The 24,722-nt window shown below is 39.3% G+C and overlaps 1 protein-coding gene across 1 annotated transcript in view; it reads right to left on the reverse strand.

The window, feature by feature from the left end:
• The window catches only part of ANK3 (ankyrin 3), a 306,368-nt gene extending 289,071 nt beyond the window's left edge, over positions 1-17,297 (reverse strand). The window contains exons 1-2 of the mRNA XM_053948490.1: positions 17,238-17,297; positions 16,970-17,008 (exon numbers count right to left, since the gene is read on the reverse strand). Of these exons, the coding sequence (XP_053804465.1) occupies positions 16,970-17,008; positions 17,238-17,297 (99 nt within the window). The remainder of the gene's footprint in view (positions 1-16,969; positions 17,009-17,237) is intronic.
• Between the last annotated feature and the right edge of the window lie 7,425 nt (positions 17,298-24,722).

Genomic DNA, 24,722 nt, shown 5'->3' on the forward strand with positions numbered 1-24,722 from the left:
AGGCACAGCCACACATTCCTACACTGCCCCTTAGGATCCCCTCCAGGGAAGGTGAGAGGGTGGAACAGGTATCAGACATCCTGCAACAGCCCCATCTCTGTGCTCTACTGCGGACTTGAGGTAGCAAAATGCTAGTTTGCCCGTTTCTGTGGTGAAATCAGTCACATCAGAGGTTGTTGACAGAAGTGACAATGAGAGGGTTTGCTGTGTTGTTATCTTGCTGGGGGGTTACAGGGTGGGGGGGATATTTGGCTTTCTGTTTGTTTGCCTGTTGAGGCTTTCCTTAAACAGGCAATGACCAATTAATACATGCATTTTGGGGGTGGTTGAGGTTCATATCAGGATCCTCCTGCCTTGCCTCTTTCAGAACTTCTCACCCTTCACCCTCCTTTCAGCAGCATTTCACTCACGACAAACAACATGCGTACCACAGACTAAGAAAAGAAAAAGATGTAATGCACTGATTCATAATGCTATTTGCCTGAAAGCTTTCTCCTTGGATCATTCCCTACAAATGAATTTCAGCGAGCCACCACAAGAGCACCATCAGATGGAAGCTGTTTTATGTGTGCTGGCAACAAGTCCTTGGGCTTGCCGTCTCCAGGGGCTGGAAACAAACTGGCATCACCTGACCCTGGGGCTCCAAACCGGGGAGTTAATTCCCCACATCGGCCTGGCAAGGTTGGTGTTCTGAGGAACTGCACCTCACACAGTGCACAGTTGAAATAAACACTGTCAGAACACTGTCACTGACATACAATGAAATTCATACTTACAGACAGTATTTTGGTACAAAACACAAACACTGTTGATAATGCACAGGAATTTAATTTTCACAGGCAGTTTGTTTTTAATGGCCGTCTCCAAGAACGAAAAAGCACCCCAGCCTTTGCCAATTTCACTTTTTCTATATGTTATGTTACAAACTAAACTGCTCTCTGCTGGTTAACAGTGGGTAAAACAATGCTTAAACAATCAAAATAACCTCCTATCCTTAATGCACGTACAAGCAAACCTCCTCTCTTCAAGACAACCTTCTACTATGTGTGCATCCACCTGGACAACACATTGCTTTCTGAATTAAGCCCTTATAGATAGAGTTCAAGTACAATTAACTGTGTGTTCTTAAAAATAAGTTCAGGCTTGGATCCCTTACATTAGCTAGCTAAAAGAAAGCCTCTCATTTGTGACATGCTTAGCTAATTGTATGTATAGAAAGCAACTTTGTATTACTTTTTAAATTAAAATGTTATAAACAGTTATTCCACTTCAGCAATAAAAAAAGGAAAAAATAGCCTCTTCCCAGAGCAACTTGTTGGCTGTCAGATGCTGACACATTGAAACCATTCCCTGACCTCAGACAGCCAATGGAGGAATATCACAGGTTCCCACTGAACTTTGGCTATTCCAATGGGTACCTCCAAGTCCAGCCCATGAGATGGAAACTGTTTTTTAGGATTTTTTTTACACATCACATCCTGTCCATGACTTCAGTAGCACTGAAGATACTGAATTATCAGTGCCCTACTTCAGAACCCCTTTAATTTTTCATGTTTTCTCTCTCATTTTAACAAAAATGAGTAATCTCCCAAGCAATGGTATATTTAGAATGTGAAAGAAAAATCCAGATAAGCAATAGAAGAATTTTATAGTCACAAGATGCTCAGAGAGGTAGAAAAAGCTCTCACACTCCTCTCCTCCCATATTGCTCAGCTAACCATAGCAACCCTGCTGAAAAGAAATGTAATGAATCTCTCTTCTACCACTTGAAATAATCATTCATCTGTCAACATTTAGACACTTTTATGAGGTCTTGTTTTTCATTTACTCCTTACCTCAAAAAAATTTGTCAAGGTCTTATACTCCAGGTAAGGAGGCAGAAGAGGCAGCTAAGTACCACATATTAGAGTACTTAATGGAAATACACAAAAATTTCTTTGGAAAGGCTTGTAGAAAGGAAAAAAAAAAAAGAATAAATTATTTTTCCTTCTTCAAATCATGCCTTTCAACTTTATTCCTCTGTAGAGCCACAAATTAACGTTGGTAGTAAAACTATTATCAAGCAACTGCTGACATCAGTCTGTCTCTAAATTATACCATGGAAATTATTCAGATTATCCTTCTTCCATCCCTAGGCTTTTGGCATGCTCAGCGTAACTCTGTGCATTTAGATGCCTAAGGCAACTGAAATGGAAGGAGAAATGCCAAACAAGACTGCCTGAAAAAATAAAGATTTTCAAACATCCAAGAAAAGTCTCTTATGCACATTAAAGTGTGTCACAAGCAAAAATCCTAAACTTAAAAAAACTCTGTATTTTCAAGAAACAACAGAAGACAAAGAAAATTTAAAGTTTTAGAAATTAGCTTAAAGAAAAAAAAAACCAAAACAAAACACCTAAGAGCAAATACCAGGGCAGAATTACCTTAAAATATGCTAAGGAAGCATTGGCATTCAGAAAGAACATATGCTTAAAGACACTGCAGTAATGCTATGATCAAAGCAGCAGTTCAATAAATTACAAATTACAGCTCCTATCTACTGTCTAGGTAGCGCTTGCTCACAGAAGCATTTCCATCTTTCCAACGTTCACAACATTTCCTTCTTCGTGGAGGTGCACATATCTTGGTGTATTTTGTGTGTGACTTGGTAAGCTACAGCAAAGGAAAACCATGCAGAAATCTAACCTAATCTAAGAAAACGCACAGCAGCTTGGAAAAGTGAAGTTCGTGCGACTGTGCTTTGAAATCTTTTGCTTGGTGATGAGAACACACACACTGCTCCCTGTAACTTGCTGCTTAATCACAGCAGTGCCTAGAAGTGAACTTTCCCAACCTCCTCGATACGTATCAGTTCTAGGACAGTTCTATTTTTAAATCAAAATAACTCGCATAAGAGGACGAGAGGATGGGCCAAGTTCTGTCTATCAGGACAGTTCTATTTATAAGTTAGAGTGACTTGCATGCGAGAAGCGAGGGGGACACAACTTGTTATTGGGAACCTGTTTTGTAACCGCCTGCAATGGGATCTAAAATAAATGGCTACGGTAGTTCCTTGCTTTACCAGAACACAACCCAGAGCCTAAGAGCCAAGCAATTCCAAAGCCTAACTACAGGACTCAGAGCACGGAGAGAGCAGGCCAGCCAAAAAGCCAGCTTGCTCCCGATACATGTAGAAACCCACAAGCTTAATTTAACAAAAAACTTACGGCATTCAGCGTTAACTGCAGGATCACTTTGCAGATAAACTGCTTAGTGCTTCCTTGAGCAATATCCTACACTAAAAGCAGCCAAAACTCAAGGTTAAACCAAGTATTACCTAGACAGGAATGGAATTTGTGCTGAGAGTAAGGAAGGCAAATGAATTTGATTCCTCTTTTCTCTTACAAAATTAAAACCAAAAGTCAATGCACAACGTCTATTTTTTCTTACAAATATGAAAGGAAGTACTTTGTGAAAACATTAAAAGCAATGACAAATGTTTCCAGCTTAGTCTAGATTGCTTTTCCAAATCCATGACTTGAGCAAAACAGCAGCTTAAGAAGATCGCAATTTAAATATTGGCATTACTGACTTCATTAACTTACACTAGACATTTAACCCGGTCTGTTTACCAATCTGCTCTTGTTTGCAAAGCTGCACATATGAAAGAGTCCATTAGCCCATGTCAACATAAAAACAACCCAAAACCCCCTTATCTTCAGGCTAAGATTATGAGAATAGAGTGGTGGTTACGACTTAGCCACCATACCCTGTTGCTGGCACAGTCCACTGTAGACTGAACTACCAACCTGAAGATTTTCTTGGCCTAAAATTCCATGCTGTGGGTTAGATCTGCCCCACTATCTCCTCCCTCCCTCTAAACGGCAGTCCTGGAACAATATTCCAGGGTCGAAGCAGAAATCAACTAAAGAAATAAGAGCCCTCTGACCAAAGTCTCGATGAAGAGAGCTGCACTCTCCTCTGAAAGGAAAGAAGCAGAACAGAAATTACTCCAACTCCTTCAGGAGGACAGATACTGATATTAGATAAAAGATTAATCCTCACCTTTAAAAAGCTCACTGAGAATTAAATACAAGCAATGGTTAAACAACTCAGGTTAACAAGATAAAATGAACTTTTGTATTAAGTCTAGGGATGAACATGAGATGCTAACATGAATCAAAACGAAGATGTCTTGCCTTCACAATTACTTTAACACATGTTAGCTAACTGAATTTAAGAGCCTCGAGGACAAACATCCCTTGAGGACAGAACTGAAGGGAGTCTGGGAGTGAAGCCCAGAGTGGCTGGGAAGTTACTCTCAGGGAGAAAGCAAGCTAAAAGATGAAATTCCTTCCCCCACTCCCTTCAGGGGGTAAATCAGCTTGCCTCAAAACATCCTTCAGGAGCTGAAATTTGCATGAACTCCAGTCCATTAATAAGGGAATACCAAACCAAAAATTAGGTAAGGAAAAAATAATCATATCACAATACTCCTGCAAAATTTGTTAGCACAGTTAATTATCTGCTGACTGTGCTTGAAAACACAGTTACATAAAGAGAACATCCTTTATATCCAAGCTCTATAAATTCTTATTTAGAAGCTGAGATACTTTGTGAAAGATTCTGGTTTTGATTTCAGTCCTGTAGTGTTTTCCAAAACCTTTTCTTTTTTTTTTTTTTAAGCCTTCTTTTTTTAGAAGCCTTCTTTTAAGCTTAGAAAAATAGACCACTTTGCTAAGCTAAGAAGTTTTATACTAAGCACACATATTGCTGTCAGGAAAGTCTTGAAGGAGAATGGGAGTGAGAGCAGCCCATTTTGGACAAACCTCCCCAGAACCACAGTGCAGGGCAGAGCAGCCCCACCCTACAAAGCAACATTTCAGACAAGGTATTTCAATGTCCCTTTCCTTCAGCACCTTGGCAGGACCTGGAGGTTGGCCTGCCAGCACAGGGTGCTTCCCAGCATGCAGTGTCTCCCCGTGTTTACATTTAGGATGCAAGAGGACACCACCCAGGGCTGGTTTTCACAGGCTGTGTGGCAGCTGCATGGCCAGGGGCAGGTGTGTGTCACCTCGCCACGGTGCCAGCACGCCGGCTGGCCAGGGCTGCTGTCATCACAGGGCTCCACCAAGGTGTTTGTCAGACAAGAGTGCCTCACAACAGCTCATCTGTGGTCAGAGCCTCTCAAATGCAGCCCAACACCGCCCCCATTAAGACAGGTACGTGGGGCAATGGAAGGTGGGCAGGGAGCAGCTCCACACACAGGTGTAGCGCAGCCTCGGCTCCCCAGGACAGCGCTTACTGTGACAAGCACTGTGAAAAGGACAGGAGCTTCACAAGCCAGGGAAATGGCACAAGCCTTCATGACAGATTATTCACAAATTCACTGAACTAGTAAGTGCTGAACAACCCAAATTTAGCTTTGATTCTAAGGCCCCAGGCTGCAAGATTTTTTTAAGCCAGACGCTCCTCTGAATTCCACTGATGAAATCATAGCAGCAAGAAAAGCTGCTCTTTTCAACATGGGGGGAAAAAGTAATGGTGGAGCAACTCCACTTTGGGAGCACATTTGGAGCATAAAAACACACTAAGCTATCTAGCAGCTTTCTGCCTAATTAGAGAAAAAATGTGTCTCGTGACATTTCGGTTAGGTGACAATTTCTTCATTTCTTACCTTTTAATTTAAATCATAATATCCCAAGTATCCACTGTAAACATAAATTTAAAACTGCAACAGAAGTACTAAGTCACAGCACTAACTGAAAAATGCTTAACATTAAATTAAGTTAATAAATGAAGTTTCCACTGAGGGATAAAACCAAAATTATTTCTTGCTTCCTGACTAGAAATTATTTCTAGCTTCCTGACTGTTGGGCCTATTAAGGTCCAACAGTTCCTTAAGCATGTATAGGAGCTGTTTAACAGTCGTTTGCCCAAGTGCCTTTTAAAGACAAAACCCCCAAATTTGATGCCCCAGTCTACACTGTTAACAGTTACTGCAATATTATCTGTAGAAATCTGTTTATATTTGCACATAAACAGCTATACTACAATATAGTCATGAGGTAAATAAGCTTATATGAGCTATCAAATTAGAATTTTTGCCCTCCAGAGATTAAATTTTCCTTACATGTTTTTGGTTATTTTGCATTCTGACAAAAAACACAACCAAGGAAAAAACATTTGGGGCAGGGGAAGAAAAAAGAGGGGCTGCCTCTCAAACAGTATCTTTCTCCTGCTCCATGTTTTAGGAAGGAAAAGGTGCCTAAAAAGGCTGTTAGGCTGTTTTCATGAAAAACTAATAATTGGTTTGGGGGTTTTGTTTGTTGTTGGGTTTTTTTTTAACATCTCCAACAATGAAAGCATTAGTTTTTTTGGCCAAGCTACAACACATACAAAAATAGATGAAATGATGGCCACGATTATTTCACAGAGCACCAGATGATGGGTCATATCCTATTTACATTCCAGGCTGTATGCTGGCCATGATTAGATTCTCTCATCAGAAGATCCGTGGATGGGAATAAATTCACAGATAATGGAGAGACAAGAGAGACTAAACTGGAGGGAGAGTGTAAGAGGTCAAACAGCAAAATGCACTAAATGTCATCACTCAGTAATATAAAGAGAGAGACTGTTGCATTTACTTTCTCCCTTACCCTGTGCCCATAATTTGTGGTGTCCCAGAGAATCTCAACATCTCATAGCAACAAATGTTTTTAGCTTTGGTGTGATTTTATTTTCTTAAATCTCATGTAAAGAGTAAGAGTAGTTTGAAGTTTCGTCTCTTCCCAACATGAAAGTAAGTAAGAGTTTTCTTTTCAAAAAACAACAATCAATGAATATGAGGCTGTCTGTGCCTGTCATTAAAAATACACACTTTTATTTGAAATTATGAAGTTAATTTACACACAGCTCAAAAGGGACAACTTCCATCTATCAAGATCTGTCAAATATTTGCTTCAACAGACCTGAATGAAAATTAAGAGTTTCTTCCTACAATCTGTTGATTTATAACACTATAATAATGTACGGCTTTGTGCCTAACACACATTACAGAGATTTAAAACAAACACCTTCAATAAATTCCATTTTTCTATGTCTACAGAAGTTCAAAGAATCTCCTCAAACTTGGAACTACACAAAAAGATTCTCTATTAAAACGTACAAATTAAAAAAAAAAAAACCACCATGGAGAAGCCTAAAATTGCCTTTCCTTTAAGCTCAGACTAAGGAATAAAGACTACCAAAAATATCAGTGAAGCATTTGAGGAGGGGGAAAGCTGTACATGACTCTATTCTTGCCTGGTTTCTCAATAAAAAAATCAAATTGCTCATAAAGAATATAGATTTTCCATCTTAGCAAGAAAATAATCTTCCCCAACTCGTGTTGTTGCCCATGATGGTAACTGGCAAGTTATCTCCCTGCCTTTACCTCCATCCACAAACTTTTCCCTCTGAGTTCCTGCTCCTCTGCTATTGAGGAGGAGCAGTGAGAGAGGGGCTGGCTGGGATCTGGAGAACACCAAGCAAGGACAATCCCTGCTGTCTGGAACCAGTGCACAGGGCTCGTGCTCGAAGCCAGATACTTATGCTGCAATATTGCGCTCTGTAGAGCTGAGCATGGTGGAGGACTGACATTCTGAAACCTTCACCATGAGGATTAAATGGTTTTGTAAACCACAAAATCCTAAGGAAACAGGGAAAAAATGTTTAAAAAATTTGGAGGAATCCAAAAAAATTGAAAGGAAAAATGTCAGTAAAAAATGGCTATAACCAGCATGTTTGCTTAATCCCCAATATATTTTTCAATTCCTCTTATCAGCTGGAAGGCGAGTAGGAAAAAGAAGCCTCTACTGGAGCAGCTAAAATGTTAAGATGCACTTTGTCATTATGGCATGCACACCTTATGCATGCAAGAGGAATATGCAACGTGCACTTAAGGTCTAGAGCTTCACATCTGCAACTTTCACAGTGACGTCGCAGAACTGCTGAAGTGAAGGAAAGCAGCTTTTTATGGGCACAGGGTGAGGGGGAAAGTAAATGTAACAGTCTCTCTTTATATTACAAAAGGAAAAGAGCTTTGTGTGTCTGAGGCCAGGGAGGTGCTGCACAGAACACAACAGGACTGTCAGGATTCACACCGTGCCCTGGTGCAGCTGTGACAGCAGCCACACAACTTGGAAGGGATGCTGAGGGTGGTGTTGTTGCCAGGCTGATAGAAATAAGTTTGTGTGCTGCCCTTTTAATGTGCAGCCTTCCCTCTCCCAGAACTGCTCACTTTCAAGTATTCCAATAATCTGCTGAATACAGAGCTGGAGAGCCATGCAAGAAAAGAAATTGTGCAGCATGACATTGCAGAAGCTGGTCCCTGGGAGAAAAGGGCTCTCCTCTCATTATCCACACAAAACAAATAACCCTTGTTGCTGCTGAACAGCTCTTTGCAATAATTCAGGCTCATTTTCACTTCAGATTAATCTTTACTTGTACAAATATGAAAAATACAGTAACTATAATGTAGAGGAACACTTAAAAATCTATAAATGAGCATCACAGGAGTCAAAGAACCTTGTGAATGATGGCAGAGAATTAAAATAGAAATGAAAGTATGTTCCTTGAATCCCAAAGTCCAGTAGTTACAACTTGAATCTCTCCAAGAAGCTGGGATGAGGAGGATAAGGTTTATTTAAAAAGCACCCTTCATGATACTGTATTATTTAACTGGCAGCAATCAAAACTCACAACAAGTAATATTGATGCATTACATGCAGAAACCTCAGTGCTGGGACTCCAGACTCTCCAGACTCTGAAAAGATTCCAACATTCCTTTTAGGAAATACCTGAAAGGATACAATACCTTAGCCAAAATTTGAGACAGGAAAAGATCATTACACCAGGCCTTGCAATCCTACTGCCAACTTACTGTCCTATTAAGGGATAATAACCTCCAGTTTCAACAGGTTTGAAGGGTTAAAGAAAACTTGGCTATTTCTTCTGCAAACACCAGGTAACACCAGACAGTGTGGATATCAGTGGATATAGAAAAGTTTTCACCACCTCAAGGCACAAAAATATTAAAGGGAAGCCCTTCTGGTCAGAAATTTAAATTTAAAAACAGTTTCTTTTCTCATATACCAATCCACTGCTACAATCTTATTCAACCAGTCTTCTTCCCTAGGCTCTAAACTGTATTTTACTTTGCTGTATAAAACATTTACTCAAATACTCTTCAGTGGTCACAAATTATCTATGGATAATCATCTATTATTTATGGACATAAACTTCTCGGGAATTTTTTCCAGAGCTCGTCCTAAACTCCCACGAGGAGTCTCAGCCATTGTTTTGGCCTAAGTATCTGCTGGAAGGACAGATGCTTTTTTTGCAGAAAAAAAAGAAAAGTTAACATAAGGACAACACACATCATCTAAGCTCTTGGATGTGCCAGTGGAAGTCAAGAAGTGGCTGAAGAAGTGTATGACAGCAACAGCACAGCAACCTCTGGCTCCCAGATAACTTAAAGAAACTGACTGGAGAGGTAAAAAAGGGGCTGAAAAGCTCTTTCCTTATTCCCAGCTCAGGATCCTTATCTTGCTCCACCTCTCCAAGGGCTCTCCATCAACTCATTTCTGTATGGAGAGCTGCTAAGCATCACCTGCATCTCCTCAGTCATAACAAACAAGATTCATACATGGAATATTTGGAAATATCAACTCATCTGGTTTCCAAAGAGCATTTTACCATCACATTTAGTAGCATTTTCCATGGCAAGAAAAAAAAGTCACAGTGTTGTCTGGAGCACTGAGAGTATAATTTGCTGCTTTCTAGCCACAGCTGTTAAAAACCTGTAATCCACAGGTTCAAGTAATCCATATGATGGCATAAGTAAGAACACTGGCATTGGTTTCAACACCACCAACACAGAATGAGGTTGAAAAACTAAAACATTTATAAACCTTTAGGGCTGCCCAATCTTTCCTTATTAATTCAAACTAGAATGCTCATTTCCCATTACTATTATAAGCAGCCTCCTTCTCTAATAACTTTTAGGATCACAAGTTGATATTTGGTCAATTTTCAGTTTCATGTGTAACTTCCTCAAAACAAACACTGCCTTTCTAAAACTTAAAACGTGAGAAATTAGCATGAAGATTTTCAGGCTCAAAACAGGTGAATTATTACAGCCATGAATTATTACACCCTCTCTACATTTATCAACAACTAAAACTGACATAGAGCATTAAAGGAGACCTACTGACACAATTTTTACTGTAACAACTATGAACTAAGTACTTATATTTGTTTCCCTATTTTTCTAATTTCTGTTCACTGTTTTGAACTTCATTGTCATTAATCTTGAAGTTCTGAAAAGAAACAAACCCTCAACAGTAAACTTGACTGAAAAAAAAAAAAAAAAAAAAAAAGGAGGTGCCAAAAATTTCTTTTAAATGTTTGGTTTAAATATATATTTCTATTCTAAAGCAGGAGAAACAGCAGCAAGAAAAGACTGAAAGCTCTGACATTGTAACATTGACCTTGAAACAATTTTCTTTAGCATTACTTTTCACTTACCTCACTAGTTAAGCCCTAACAATGCAGTGGATCATTACCAGAAGGGAAAATACTCTTGCTTTCTTGATAATTTGCTGTGCCACATGAACTAACATTCCTGTTTAAAAGACCTTTACAGCTCTGTTTTTTTCCTCATGACACAATCTTACACATTATCCACATGCCACCTCCACATTGTTTACACAGCCACACTTACAGGACCTCCTTGCTGCAAGAAGGACCTCAAGTGCCTTCAACACCAAAAAGTGTGTTCTGATAACAGGAGGCAGTACCAAGAACAGCTTCCCATAAGCTGCACCAGTAAGGTTCATATTTCACTATCTGCCTGTGGCCTTGTGCTTCAGAGCAATTTCATACATTATATTTATGCAGTAATATTTATATTTATACAATTTTGTTGCCAGAAAGGCAGTTTAACTTACATTGATAGTCCCCATAACCGTTAGCCAGAAATGTTATACTTAAGATGCCCATTTTCAAAATCTTTATCAAATCACTTACTGGTTTTGTGGAATTCACCTGATTCTAAAACTCCAGGGGAGGTCGTAAATGCTTCAGGGCTACGTGATTATTATTAACACATGTAGAGAAAAGTGAAAGTTTTTAGCATATGCTGTGTATCCAACACCTTTAAAGCATTGAAACAGTTCCAATTTACATAACTACTTCATTTCAAGCTGCAAGAATTTGCTAGCAAAAACTGTTTCAAGTTGTCAGTATTTTTAACAAATTCAAAATTGAATGCATTGATCACTTTTTGTAACAGCTTATCAGATGGTTGACTGATTGTAATCAGGCTGAACACAGACAGTGGAATTTCTCTAGAAGTACCAGCCCATCTTTCTCTTTGTTCAAGTACCCAATTACATTATATGCATAAAGGAGAGTTGCCATGATATTTTTCTAGTCCCATACACGGATCCATTGTGTCTCTGACATTGCTGTTTCTAGCTACTTCAGCCCCTTCTGCAGCTGGACCTTCTTGCCCCCCCATGACAGATCACTTCTTGGCCACAAACTACCACTGCAGAGCAGTTACTGCTTGAACTTCCTCCACACAGGCTCCAAAGCTTTGGGTTCATCCTCTTTTAAACCTCTCTGGGACAATATTTTTTTTCAATTTCTCATACTTTTGGAATAGCAGCAATCTCATTCCTCAGCTTTGTCTCAAGGGATAATAGGAAGGAATTAAATCCTTTCATGATTCTGACCTGACTGAAAAAAAAAAAATTGCAACAGAAGTTAGACAGTTTCTCTCTGTTTTTGACAGAAGAGTTCCCAGTCTCCCACTCCAAGGAAGCCAGGCAGTTCTGCTGCTGGCAGGATGAGCAAATTCAGGGTAGTTTCTATTAATAAGAAGTACAAAGTCATCTGCTTGTCTAAAGAAGACTGCCCCAAAGTGACTGGCACCCCTGAATCTTCAAGCAAACTTCACCAGTTCTCTTTCCTCCTTCTGGGTGATCTCTTGACGTTGCTAAAGACAAGGTTTGTTACAGTGCAAGGCCTTCCCTGTCCTTGGGGACTGTTTCTGTGAGCAGCCACTGCTTGGAGTGAGGTTGCACTTATTACCTCTCCTCCAACAGGTGCTCCAGATGGAGCAAAGTGATCACATAATGGAAGTTTGGAGGCCAGCCCAGAAGCTTTGCCATCTTCTGCTGGGGCATCACTCTGTCCTGTTAGTTCAGAAGCCAGGAAAGTATGTTGGAATATAAACCTCCTGCCCAGCACTTTGCATATGAAATTGCTGCATTAGGAAAAAAAAAAAAGCTTACTTGTAATTAGAGGAGAAAAACTCAAAATGGTAATCTGTTTGAAAGAAAGGCAGAAAGTGCTAACAACTGCTACTGGGTTGGGGTCCTATTCCTACTGGGGAAAAAAAAAATCATACAAGAATACAGAAAGTAACAACCAATAGAAAACAGTTAATTTCAAATGTTTGAATAAGTTAAAAAAACCCCAAACCATAGGTCACTGATACTAGGAAAAAAATAAATGATAGGGTTCTGCTGATTGCTGATGTTATTGATGTTATCAAGTACCACATTTCTGTGGTACTTAATTACCAAGTGGCTTTGCAATTTTTGACCCTATTTAATATATGATTGTCTGATTGCATGGAGTAAGACAAACCAGATCTAACTGAAACTTGAAAGAACAGCCTGTCTTCCTGAGAACCATTAATTTATGATTTATGTATTTATGAAAATGTTCTGAAAGGAATAGTGTACAATAAGTTCCCAGCTAAAGCAATATTCAACTGTCAGAAATAGCTGTGCTAGCTCACTGGTTTATACTCCTGAACACTGAAAAAAATACCTTCCTTCCCCACCATGGTTAGGAGTTTTCATATTTGCACAGCAGACAAAACTTAAATTGGAACTCACAGTTATGACAATGCTTTTAAACACTCACAATTGTGGAACATTTCCCTGCTACCATCTAGCAAATTGCATCTAATTACTCCAGCTGTCCCAATTCTCACGTATGATTTCCATACAATTTTGTAACATTTTTAAGTAAATTGTCCTTTTTGCATCAAGTGAGGCTCAGATATTTAAAACTAAATCCCTAACATTGCCGCTACTCTGCCTGCAAATCAGTACATATCTGTCTTCTGATCACAGTACTCTGAGTAGAACTTCGCACTTTATAAAAGAAATGTTTATTTTACAACTGAAAATCTTTGTTGTAGCTTTTAAGTACAGGTACATGCAAATACCCTCTGTGTTAATAACAGCCTCCTCTGGGACTTCTAGTAACCATAAGCACAAAATAAAAAGCAAAACCCATTCATTTGCTATGCAGTTGCATCATATTTTTATCTTCATAAAGGAGCTCAAAAGATCTCGGATGCATGTCAGGGCTAAGAATGAACACAGCTAAAAAGGCAATATAAAGTGCACACTGCCAGAAGCAGTTTTACCATCAGCTGGAGTACCAATGCTGACACTGAACGTTTCTTCTTTCCACTGGTTGACAATAAAACTTAATTCATTTTGGAGGAGGGACTATCTATTGCCCAGGCACAGATCATAGCTATAAGACATTCTATGGCAAAAGTGAAAAAGACAAATACTATGTTTTTAAAGTCATCATATTTTCCTGACAATTATTTTGGTGGGACTTTTTTATGCCACAGATTCCTGAACAGAGACTCCAAAAGGCTTCTCAGTTACTCTTACAACTGCTACATTCAAGGTTAAAAAAAAGAAAAAACCCAAAAAAACCTACAAAACAACTTTTGCATTTCCCAAATTCCAGGACCTGGCAGTGCATATACCTGGATCAGAAAACACCACATAAAGGTTAACAGTGCTCAATCATTCTACAGGGTTTCTGCAAGGCCCATTTATTCTCCATGGCCTTGGCCACACCACGCTGTGCACCACTACCCAAGAGTTACCTCATGCCACTGTCTTCCAACTCTCAGCCTTGCAGTTTGGGTTGGTTTTTTCCAGTTCTTACTTCTGGCTATTTCTATTAATTCCATTTAGCTTTAAACAGAGGGGCCTACAGATGCCAACTCTAATTTCCAAGCCCTTAAATCACAGCCTTGACCAGACAGATAACTGGCACAAAAGACTGAAGTGGTGAACTACATTTCTAAAATGCTGCCATCTGATTCTCATCCCACACAAATATGTAATTTAAGTAATAAAAAAAAAAAAAGCTTTCATCTCAAACATCAGCTTGTTCAAAGCTCTTGAAATAAGTAAAATGTTGGAATTTGCATTGAGTCATGACAAGATAGAGGTGTAAAAGAGATAACCTTCTGAACAACAATAAAAAGAACATCCTTAATGTCAGGTAAAGAGAAAGCAATTACATTTTTAAAGACTGTCAGTTTAAAAATATACAGTTTAAAGAACTAAAATGGTTTTATCTCTTTTCACAATTTTGTGAGATCTTCATAATTTTTAAGCTTTGCCTTATTTATAAAATGTTTTATATTCCATTTTACTTTCCTCACAAGAAAATTGAAACTAATTTGTTAATGTAAACTTATGTCAGTGAAATTTAAAGGGAAATGTATTTCCCTCAGCTATTAAGACATACAGTAACTCACATAGTGGAGTAATTTCTACTCTAAGCCCTCAAGGGAACAAGAATAGGAACTGAATATGACAGCAGAACTCAGGACAAACACAGGCCTCGTGCATGGTGACAGTGTGGGCACAAGGCTTGGGAAGAAATACTGACCAGTGATGGCCATTTAACTTGGAGATTCCCACTATAAATAGCTACCAGTCAGTTGTCCCCCCGGTCAGTGCTACAAGGGGACAAGCAGAAAGCAAAAAGAGAGAAATTATTGCTAAGCAGGAACATTTCTGGCTGTGTGCTGGAAAATCCTTCCTTTCTCCCCTCAGCATAGGCAATGCAAGGTTCAGTTTCAGGTTAAGTGTGAGCACAACACAACAGGGAAGCAGCAGCACAACTTCACTGCACAGCTCTGCAGCAGGTACAAGGCCAACAGCCAGACTCAGCTTCCTTAATTCAAAGGCTTTGTTGCACAGAATCCAACAATTATACAATCAACCTTGGCAAACAAGCAAACCAACAAAACAACCCAACCCATAAAAAAAAAAAAAAAAAAAGTCAAAAAAAGGCTTGCTTCTTTCTTCCCTCATTTCTCATCTGAAGTGGATTACCAGAGCATTCAAAGGGGCTTCCAGTCCCCAAGAAGATTAAAAACAAGAGCCATGCTTCTTCCATTACATGCATTAAGCTCAGCAGAAGGCATCTGAGATTGTCCCAGTTAGAACATGGAAAAGGGATTAAAGGCAAATAGTGCCAGCTTCAGCCACTTACTCCTTCCAATTCCTTTCCAGTTCACACTGTAATAGTCCTGCCTTATTTAAATGTATGACACTTTTAAAGTTCTAACAGAGTTGCCAAGAGATGTTTGTACCAGTTCATGTCACAGTGTCAGTGTGAGAGCTGAGTGCAGCTGCTTGGAAGGTTTGGAAGTGATCAAGAATGTTTCTTTTCTACTGAAATGGTGGCAGCTGCAGGACTAGTCTTCATCCTTCTCAGCTGAATGAGAGTCCTTTGGATGACCACATACAACATTTGTAACAGCAAAACTCAGAGCACTTTTAAACCTTCACACTCAAAACATAAAAAAACACAGCATGGAAAATTGAGTGAGACTTGCCCACTGAAGCTTGTTGCCCTGCTTGATACTTTAAACATGTCACTAGGTCCAGCAAATCTAAGCACAAGTAGGAGACAGTTCTGCCAAATGCTTTTATTGAAGAGAAATGCATCAATACAACAAAAGGCATTTATTCTATTAAACAATTTCCACACCTAGGGAGAACAATGGCAAAGCTGAGATATGCAATCAGCATAAGCATCTGAGCAGATGATGCCACAAGTCTGTGAACATCTGACTCATACAGCCCCAGTGCTCACATTTGCTTCTGTAGATGACAGTGACAACAAGGACAATTTGTGTGACAACTTCTGTCCACTTGCAGTATAAAACCACAGAAATATACCTCGAAGGACACCTCATCTCTGTGCAGTAAATCATCCTCTGTCTTGCCTTTTAATTTGCCAAGGAATACAACTGAGATAAATGCTACCCAAGCAGAAGGAAAAAAAAAAAAAAAACAAAAAAAAAACCAAACAGATGAGGGAAAAGAAAATGAGAGAAGTAGCAAGCACATTCCTGTCCAAAACATGCTGGAATCTGGTGATTTTTTTCACCTTATTCAAACCTGACATAAGAGAAAGTGGTGTCTATCAGAACATTACTGGACTAAACCCAAAGGAATAAGGAGGAAGTTGCACATTTGCCAACTATAAGTTTCTCACACATTTTCCAGGTGGTATTTTAGAGGGAAAGGGAATAATTATTCAAATGCCAACACTCAGGCATAAGAGTATAACATAGTTTTATTTCTCTTCAAAGGGATGAATAGTTGCACATTCAACTGATAAAGACATGGCTGAACACCAAGATAAAACTGTATGGCTGCTATTTTCTAAGCATGGACATGGAACAAAACTGCTTTCAGCCACAGGTGAGCACAGCTCAAATGACTGACAGAGGATTTTTGTTCAAGAATAAGCAAACTCTGTGACAAGTGGTCTTTAGTCAGAATGTTCTTGTTATATCAAAGGTGTGTAAAACAGCTCTCATCTATGATGTGGAAGACAACAGCAACACAGATTAATTAGAAGAGGCTCGAAAACAGTGAAGACAAAAATATAAGACTGTAGATAAAGACATTCTCCACAAATACTCAAAAAGATCAGGCAGCATCAAACATTTTACTGTGTAGCACTTACAGTTTTCCAGTGGTAAGCTCAGCACTATAATGGTACATTGAGGATAAAACCAAAACAAGCACTGTATGTTTAAACATTGAAAACCCAGGGAATGAACAAAAGTGGGATTTTTAAGGTTTACCTTTCTAGGGTTTCCTGGAGGGTAGAATTTGTGGTATATCTAAAAATAAAGACATTAGATTGAAAAGAGTTAAAACTGGTAGACAGAACAATCTCTGTAGTAGTACAAAAACAGAGTGCTTAAATGCAAAAATAACATTAGTAAGGTCTACTGTGGAGCAATCCAAAGGCCATGAGCAGTCTTCAGCAAAGATCCCAGGAACTCACTACCCCTTACAGAAAATACAGTGTGGAGCATCAGTATCTGAAGTATGAAGGCACAAATATACCACACAGCTGACTAATGTCACCATAAGTGCTTCACATCCCATTGAATGATGAGGTCTCATTGTGTCATGAGGATACTGCATAAACCAGGGTCCTACATGAAGAAAAAAAAATTTAATCTGCATCTCCTGTAAATCAGTTCATCCAGTTTTTCTGAGAAGATCCACACAGTGTCATAGGGCAAAAGATAATTTTCTCTTTTCCTTTTTGAGGGACTTTTAAAGGGTGTGAAATATTGAGATGCTAGGCAGAAAGAAATGCCTGCACAGCACCAAAGAGAGCATGACATCCCTGAGCTCTGCCAAAACCTACAGAGAGGCAAAGAAACTACAAGATCAAGTCTATAGAAAAATAAAACACAAAAGGGAAAAAATCCCACAACAGTATAGAGACAGCAGCACACTCTCCTTTTAAGCATCTCTGTGCTTGACCAAATGCTTTCCAACAAGGAGAGCAGTCAGAGATATGACTGCATAAACAATTTCTTGGCAGGGGTTGGGAAAGAGGCCAAGCAGATATCATGGAGATAGGACACAAGTCCCCAGAACCATTCTTGGATCTCTACAGAGTTAGGACTATCCAACTGCTCAGTTCTTCAGGTGAAAAAGCAGGAAGCTGAACTTGCCAATCTAATGAAGCACTGGCTTTTTATGGAAGTCCATCTGTTCCAACTCTCCGGCTCAAAATACAAGGAAATGTACGAATCAAAAAAGAATGCCAACACGATTCCAGAAAAGAACACTATTCTACTTGCTCTCCTAAATCTATTTGAAATTTACAGAGACTATTTGATCAGCCCAGCTGCTAAGATGAAAGGCAAAGGGTTTTTCAGGTTTTTTTTTGGTTTTTTGGGGTTTTTTTTTTGTTTTTTTTGTTTGTTTTTATTTTAATTTCAGGAGTTGTGTGGAGTTTGTGATTTGGTTTTTGGTTGTGTTGGGGTTTTTTAAATAGTATTTATGCATTCCCACAGTATAGCTGCTGACTGTGAGGTGTTTAATTTCCATATCCACTACAAAACACTTAGCCAAGCTTTAAATTGCAGACACATCTCCGCTTTCATTGTGAAAAAAAGCATGCAATGTGGCAAAATTTAGTTGGAATAAGAACGTGCTTTACTGTCACTGATTGGCCAGACTGAATATCATCTGAGCAAAAATCCCAACTTTATTATAGAAACAGTCCCACTGAGAGAACACTGCCTAGAACTGCTCATTTTCTACTACTCTTCTACAAGTTATTTAAAACTCCTTTAAGAAACTAAGCTCAACACTTCCTTTAGTTTTTGTTACAGTAGGAACATAGCAATTATCTTGAAATGTTGAAAATTCACAATGTACTTACTTTTAGCACTATCTCTGTATTCATATGAAAATACGAGTAGCTCAGGGTATTCCCTTTCCCAAATAAATGTCTTATGTACAATGACCCCAGTAATGAAAAATAAAATATTTTCACATCACGTCCTGAGTTTTTATCCTAAGATTTAATTTGAATACAAAACTCTTTACTAATAATCAACAAAAAAATAGGAGTCAAATAGCATTGTTGAACAACTCATTACAATTTTCCCACTACAAATACCAACAAGAAACCCTTTCAGCAATTATTTGGCTATAATTCTAAACAAACAATAGGTTCTGCCTCTATAAACACTGACCTGGCTCTAATTTATTAGTTATGCAAAATATTACACAGCTCACTCAACAACCCATCCTTAATGTACCTGAAGAGGTCTTTACAATCCTTAGTGAATAATGCATGTTTCCATTTTGCCATTCTCCTACAGCACAAAAGAAGCACCATTAATCCAGCTCTAACTTTGAGATCTGAACACCACCAAAGACCAGCCAAAAAGCTGAAGGAGAAATTGCTTTAAAACTCCAATCTATTTCCCAAATGGAAGAACTAAATAGTCCTAAATAGATTTGAAATAAAACAGCATCTGAGGAGACTGGCCATATGCTAAACTGTCACTCTCCCATAGTGAGTGATGAATTGAGCTGGTTGTGTAGCTGGCTGCTTACTACAATACTGTTCATGTCACTCACATATGCTGCTTTGGCAGTTATTACAGCTTTTTGTAAACCAAGCTGCACGTTACATTTGAGAACAAATTACAGCTCAAGACAGCTAAAAGCATTGGACTTCTGACTGATTTCCAAAGAACTGGAAGAAACACTACAAAAGACTGGAAAGGTATAAAGAGAAATTGCAGTACCTTTGAAACCTGCATGATTAAAAGCATGAGAAAACTCCAGCCAGCTAGACCTGAGTCCAGTATTCAGTGTTTGCTGGGATCTGTGCAGTTTTCTGTCAGCTGGGAAACTGTAAAGTCTGTGGTAAAGAAAATGCAGAGAGGAAGGAGAACATGCATCCACAGCACCTGGGGAATATATACCAGGATATTAACTAGCCGGTTAAGACGTACAGAGGTAAAAGAATCCTTATGTCAGAGGCCTAATAGCCAAAAGGCTGAACAGTAAAATATGCAAAAAAGCAGTGAAATGCTTCTAGTAGGCATGTCTGAATCCCTAGACAAGATTCTGGTTACTCAAGAGTTGCAGCAACAAAACCAAGCAAATCAGTCCTTGGAGCGCTGGTGTCAGAGGAGCAAACCATCACAGTGTGCCTGCAGCCAAAAGGAACAAGCACTCTGGTCTTTACTGTGTTTCTTACATTTCATAGGAATGTCAGTCCCCATATTGCCCAGAATTTGCATTAGGAAAAAAGTGTTATTTTGACAGCTTTACAATCCAGGTTCCCAGCATTATCACATTATCTACAAAATCTCTTCTGATAAATTAGAAGCTGAGGGATTTGGGTTGCAGATCTGTGGTGAGGGGAGAAGTGGAATACACCTTTACTTTCTGTAAACACAAAAGTACTTTTAAAGTACAAGGAGTCCTCTGAATTATGACATTTTCCATAAACTGGACTCATCGTGCTCTTGATTAATTTTCTTTTCATTTACTTTTAGGCTACACTGAAGCTTCTGTAAATGACAGAACTACAACACTCTGTTCTTCCCACAGCTGCCTGTGTGCCTTGTCTAACAGACAAGCAGAGTTGGACAGAGCACAGATGCAGAGATCCATGGAGGCACAGGGCAGCAGACAGTGCAGGCGAGGTACCCAGTACAAGTGCATGCCCATGGTTACCCTGTTGAGTGGTGCTGTAATAGCCAGGCCTGAAGACAACGTTAACCGCAGAGATGCACGCAGCTGTGAACGGTGCTTTGTGAAACACTGGGTTTAGGTTTAAACTCAGGAACAGGCACCTCTAAGCCTGACCTAACACCTTCACTGATGTCTGTTATACTACTTTGTCAGGTAGTGGAGATAGCATTATTGAGGAAAGAAATTTAATTGCTTTCCATCTGTAATAAACTTGGCTCCAAGTTAAGCATCCCAGACAAGGTCTACCCTGTTATTTGCCCCATAATCAGAAGGAATTTGATATATCCAATGTTTCCATTACCTGGAACAGTCACTACATGCCAGATAGTACCAGTTACACTAAAATACCCACTGTCACACATAAAAGTTTTGTCAATCCAATAAATAGAAGACCAATTTGATAACAGTAAGGATTCACCTTTTTAAGATGCAGACAAGAAATATATCCATGTATTTCAACAGCACTGTTTAACTGTACCGTTGGTAGAACTCTGGAATTTTTATGTTAGGGTAAAATCTTTGGACAATCATCTCAGTTATTTCTTTTATATTTCAACAATAATAAAAGTGTAACATTTCTGGGAGAGGTTTTAAGAGTTTTTTCCCTAGGGCCTTTTCTGTCACATACTCCCTTCTCACACCACTCAGTCTTTGTTCTGAAATCACATGGGGGCTCAGGTTAGTCCCATTACTCACTAACACAAGTAGCCAGAGAAAACAGACATAGATATATTAGCAAATCTTCCTGAAAATCTCTGCACATTCTACAGAAGATTACTACTTCCCCTCTAGGTTAGCAGCAACTAACCTTCAGCTGATGTATGAATTCTGAAGGGATCTTTCTCTTCAGAACTGGTACATTTTAAATGTTGAAATGATGTACCTGGTCCCATTTCAACACAGGCTTTTGTAGCATTTTAATGTCTTGCTGTTTAGTAGCTGGAAGCCAGCAAAGGGGATACGAGTGCTATTACTGGTAGCTAATGGATATTCTTCTTGAGTTCAACTGCTGAACTACATTTTGAATAAAGGCCTCAATTCCCAGAGGGAGCAGTCTCCTTTCATGATTGCCCAAAGCTTAGACTAAAGGAGAATCCTCTGCAACTATTAAGTAGGGGCAATGTTCATATTTCTATTTCTAGGTTCCCACACAGATTGCATTGCACAATAGTAAGTGAATGCAGGTCACATTCCAATACCATAAGTTCTACAGCTGGACATTTTCATATGACAGCCCTTTCTTATTCCCATTTTAAAATGGCTTTTTATTCAGAGTATTCTTCTGGATAAAAACAGACTTAAAGAGTATGCAGTAACAACAAAAACCTCTACTTTTTGAGCTGTCCCACCCAAGGCCCAGCTGAGTGCTCATAGAGTTTATGTCCACTTTGGTCAGCTGCCCCACACAGTGCTGCATTCACAGTGCTCTGAGCCACCACAGTATATGCTACCAGACAAAGTTTCAGGTTTCAGGGTTCCCTCAGCAACAAAAGCCACCCTCGCCTGATTATACTCTTTATTGATGTAGAGACACCCCCACAATGCAGCTTAGCCCTGCTTTAAAGCAGCACTCCTGCAAGATTACTGCTGCTTCCAATTTATCTCTGCATCCACGTCTGCCATAAGAAAGGGTTAAAACCCCAGTCCTGGAAGGCACATCCTGCAGCTCCGCTGGCTGGAATGGGGGAGGCCAACCCTACCTAGGCTGCCCTTGGCACAGGGAGTCATGGGCACCAGCTTCAAAGCATTGCTCCTCTGCCACAGGTCTGCAGCTACTGCCACAACTGCAAAATGAGAGTATTCTCACTCAACCACCACTGCTGAGCACGCTGCTGCTGCAGATACAGAGCAAAGTTGGAAAATGAGTCACCCGTTTTTGGAATTCTCTCTAGATAACTGCACGATAACTAATGACAGATCCCCTCAACACTTGTCTCAATGCCCTTTCTGTTCCTCCATATACATGCAGTAGAACCCTTCACAGAAGTCAGAGCCTGAAGTCCAAGTCTTTGAAATTCCTTTATGGCTTTTTTAACTCCAGTGCAAGACACACTTTTAATCTCACCCCAGCTAGGACTAAATGAGAACTTGATTTGTTCAGGTCATACATTCAGGGAAAACCATTTTCTGTCTAGGAGAGCTCAACTGGTTGACCACCCAAACCATCTGAAGTGCCCCTAGAGACACCTATATACTTGCCAGGACTTGGGGTTGTTGACACCTGATTCTAACTTGCATTTTAGTAAGGCTTTTCAAAACATGATTAATATTTTAAGACTGTTGATGAAATGGCATCATCATCTAGCAAAAAGGATTTTCTCTTAAAAATATTGTGAAGAGAAAGAGCAACTTCTTTCATAGCATCATAATAATAAATGCATTAAATGCTTATTATTTAACATATAACATGACTACACTTCTAGAATGTTGTATGATTTAAGTTGTCTGGGCTGTTTGGCTTGGATTTAATTGCTCAGCCAAAAAAGAAAAATTTCTTTCAAGATCAAAGCTGCTGCCTTCCTTTGTATTATTAATAATTTGTACAGAAGTGCTGTGTGCATTAGACAATCTGCATGTTTGCTCAGTTACAGACCTGCAAGCAGGCTCAGCCTCCAGTTTAACATTTCATTGCAATCTACTGGTATGCTAATTAATAGATAATCAGAAAGTTCCCAGTAAGTATACCAGATATTTACATTCAGACTCACTATTTTTAAAAGCTAATGACTTATAGCATTTAGAACAGTGAAAATAAATCAAAGCCATCCCATGCCACACAATTTACTTCCAATATTTTTCAGAAAAGAGTAATTAACTTCTACTCAAAATGTACTTGTATGAGAGTATCATCAATATTAGGACAGCAAAAAGAATGGCAAACATGAAATTCCATGGGTACCATTGCATAAGATTTATTTTACCAAATCCCTTCACCCTCTCCCATGCAAAATTAACATTTATATTAAAAGAAACAGCTGACATAGCACCTTAACAAACTATGTCTAATGTCATGCAATTAACCCTCTACCCTCATCAACAGGAATATCTTCTTAGATATCAGAGGAATAAACCCCATGGTACATTCATTGGTGAGGAGAAAGAAGGAAAAAAAATAGGAAAAGCCAAACTGAAACCTAGAAAATGGCTTAGCAAACCAACACATCACAGCTGAATGCCAAACCCTCCTGTCAAGGTGCCCTGCTCACACACAACTTTCAGCTGCACCCATGATTTAGAGACTTCCAAGTTCAAATCATGGCAGTGATAACTCTGCCCCTTCCCTCTCCTCAGCAGTAACCAACAGACACACTCTGGACTCTGCTGTCCCCAAACGGGCCAGGGAGAGACTCACTGATCTCACCTGTTATTCCACCAAGGCTCAGTACACTTACAGTTCTATTAGAACTGGACTGATGAAGAAAAGCCACAATGAATCCACTTGGCAGTAAGACTCTTGCCCATACAGGCAGTGGATAAACAGTGCATAGGAAGTGTTCACACACTGCACTTGTAACAGGTTTTCCTTGGCATGCACTGGTACCTTCACATCCGATTGCTACCAACAAACAATGAACATCTGCAGAGACAGCTAAAATCATCATGAGAGACTGTTCAAAAAGTGTACCTTAAACGTAACTTTTCATATGAATGCTTAAGGGTTATATTCCTCCTGGTAGAGAACAGGCTCATTCCCTAAGAGCTGCTCATGCTCTGAGTGAGCACTTCAAATCAAATGCATACGAACCACCTACAGACTAACACTATTTCAAGATTGATTTTTTTTTCAATATATTTTTTCAGTCCATCAGAAGAAAACAAAACTCAAAATTTCAAGTTACCAGGCAATAGCTTGGGTTATTCAATTATGCAATGGTTGTGTTTCTATGTAAAAGATCACAGACAATAGATTTCCAAGTAGCCAAGCATCAGCTCTGCTTGCAAAGTTAGGTTAAGGGCACAAGAATGCATGTTGAAGCACAACTCATTCTTGTTATCATGTCAGATATTTTGGACTCTTTCTTTTTTCACATTAATTCCAGTGCTCCAGGGAAAGGCCTCCACAGGCAGAGCCTGAGCATACCTCTGGTGTTTCTGACAGAAAACAAAAACTTGCTGAAGCTCTCTTCAGGAAAACTCTAAGCTTGAGGAGTGTTTTCATCTTACAAACAACATCAAATCTGCAGGCCACAGACAAGTGCCTCTTGGGCTTTGTGTTTCTATACCTATGAGGATGACTGAGCAGCTTTATACTCTCCTCCTGTATCCTCTCTCTTCTTGATCTAATTGGGAATAAAGGATAGAAAGAAACAC

The sequence above is a fragment of the Vidua chalybeata genome, chromosome 8 (genome assembly GCF_026979565.1).
Source record: "Vidua chalybeata isolate OUT-0048 chromosome 8, bVidCha1 merged haplotype, whole genome shotgun sequence".
NCBI classification, from domain to species: Eukaryota; Metazoa; Chordata; class Aves; order Passeriformes; family Viduidae; genus Vidua; species Vidua chalybeata.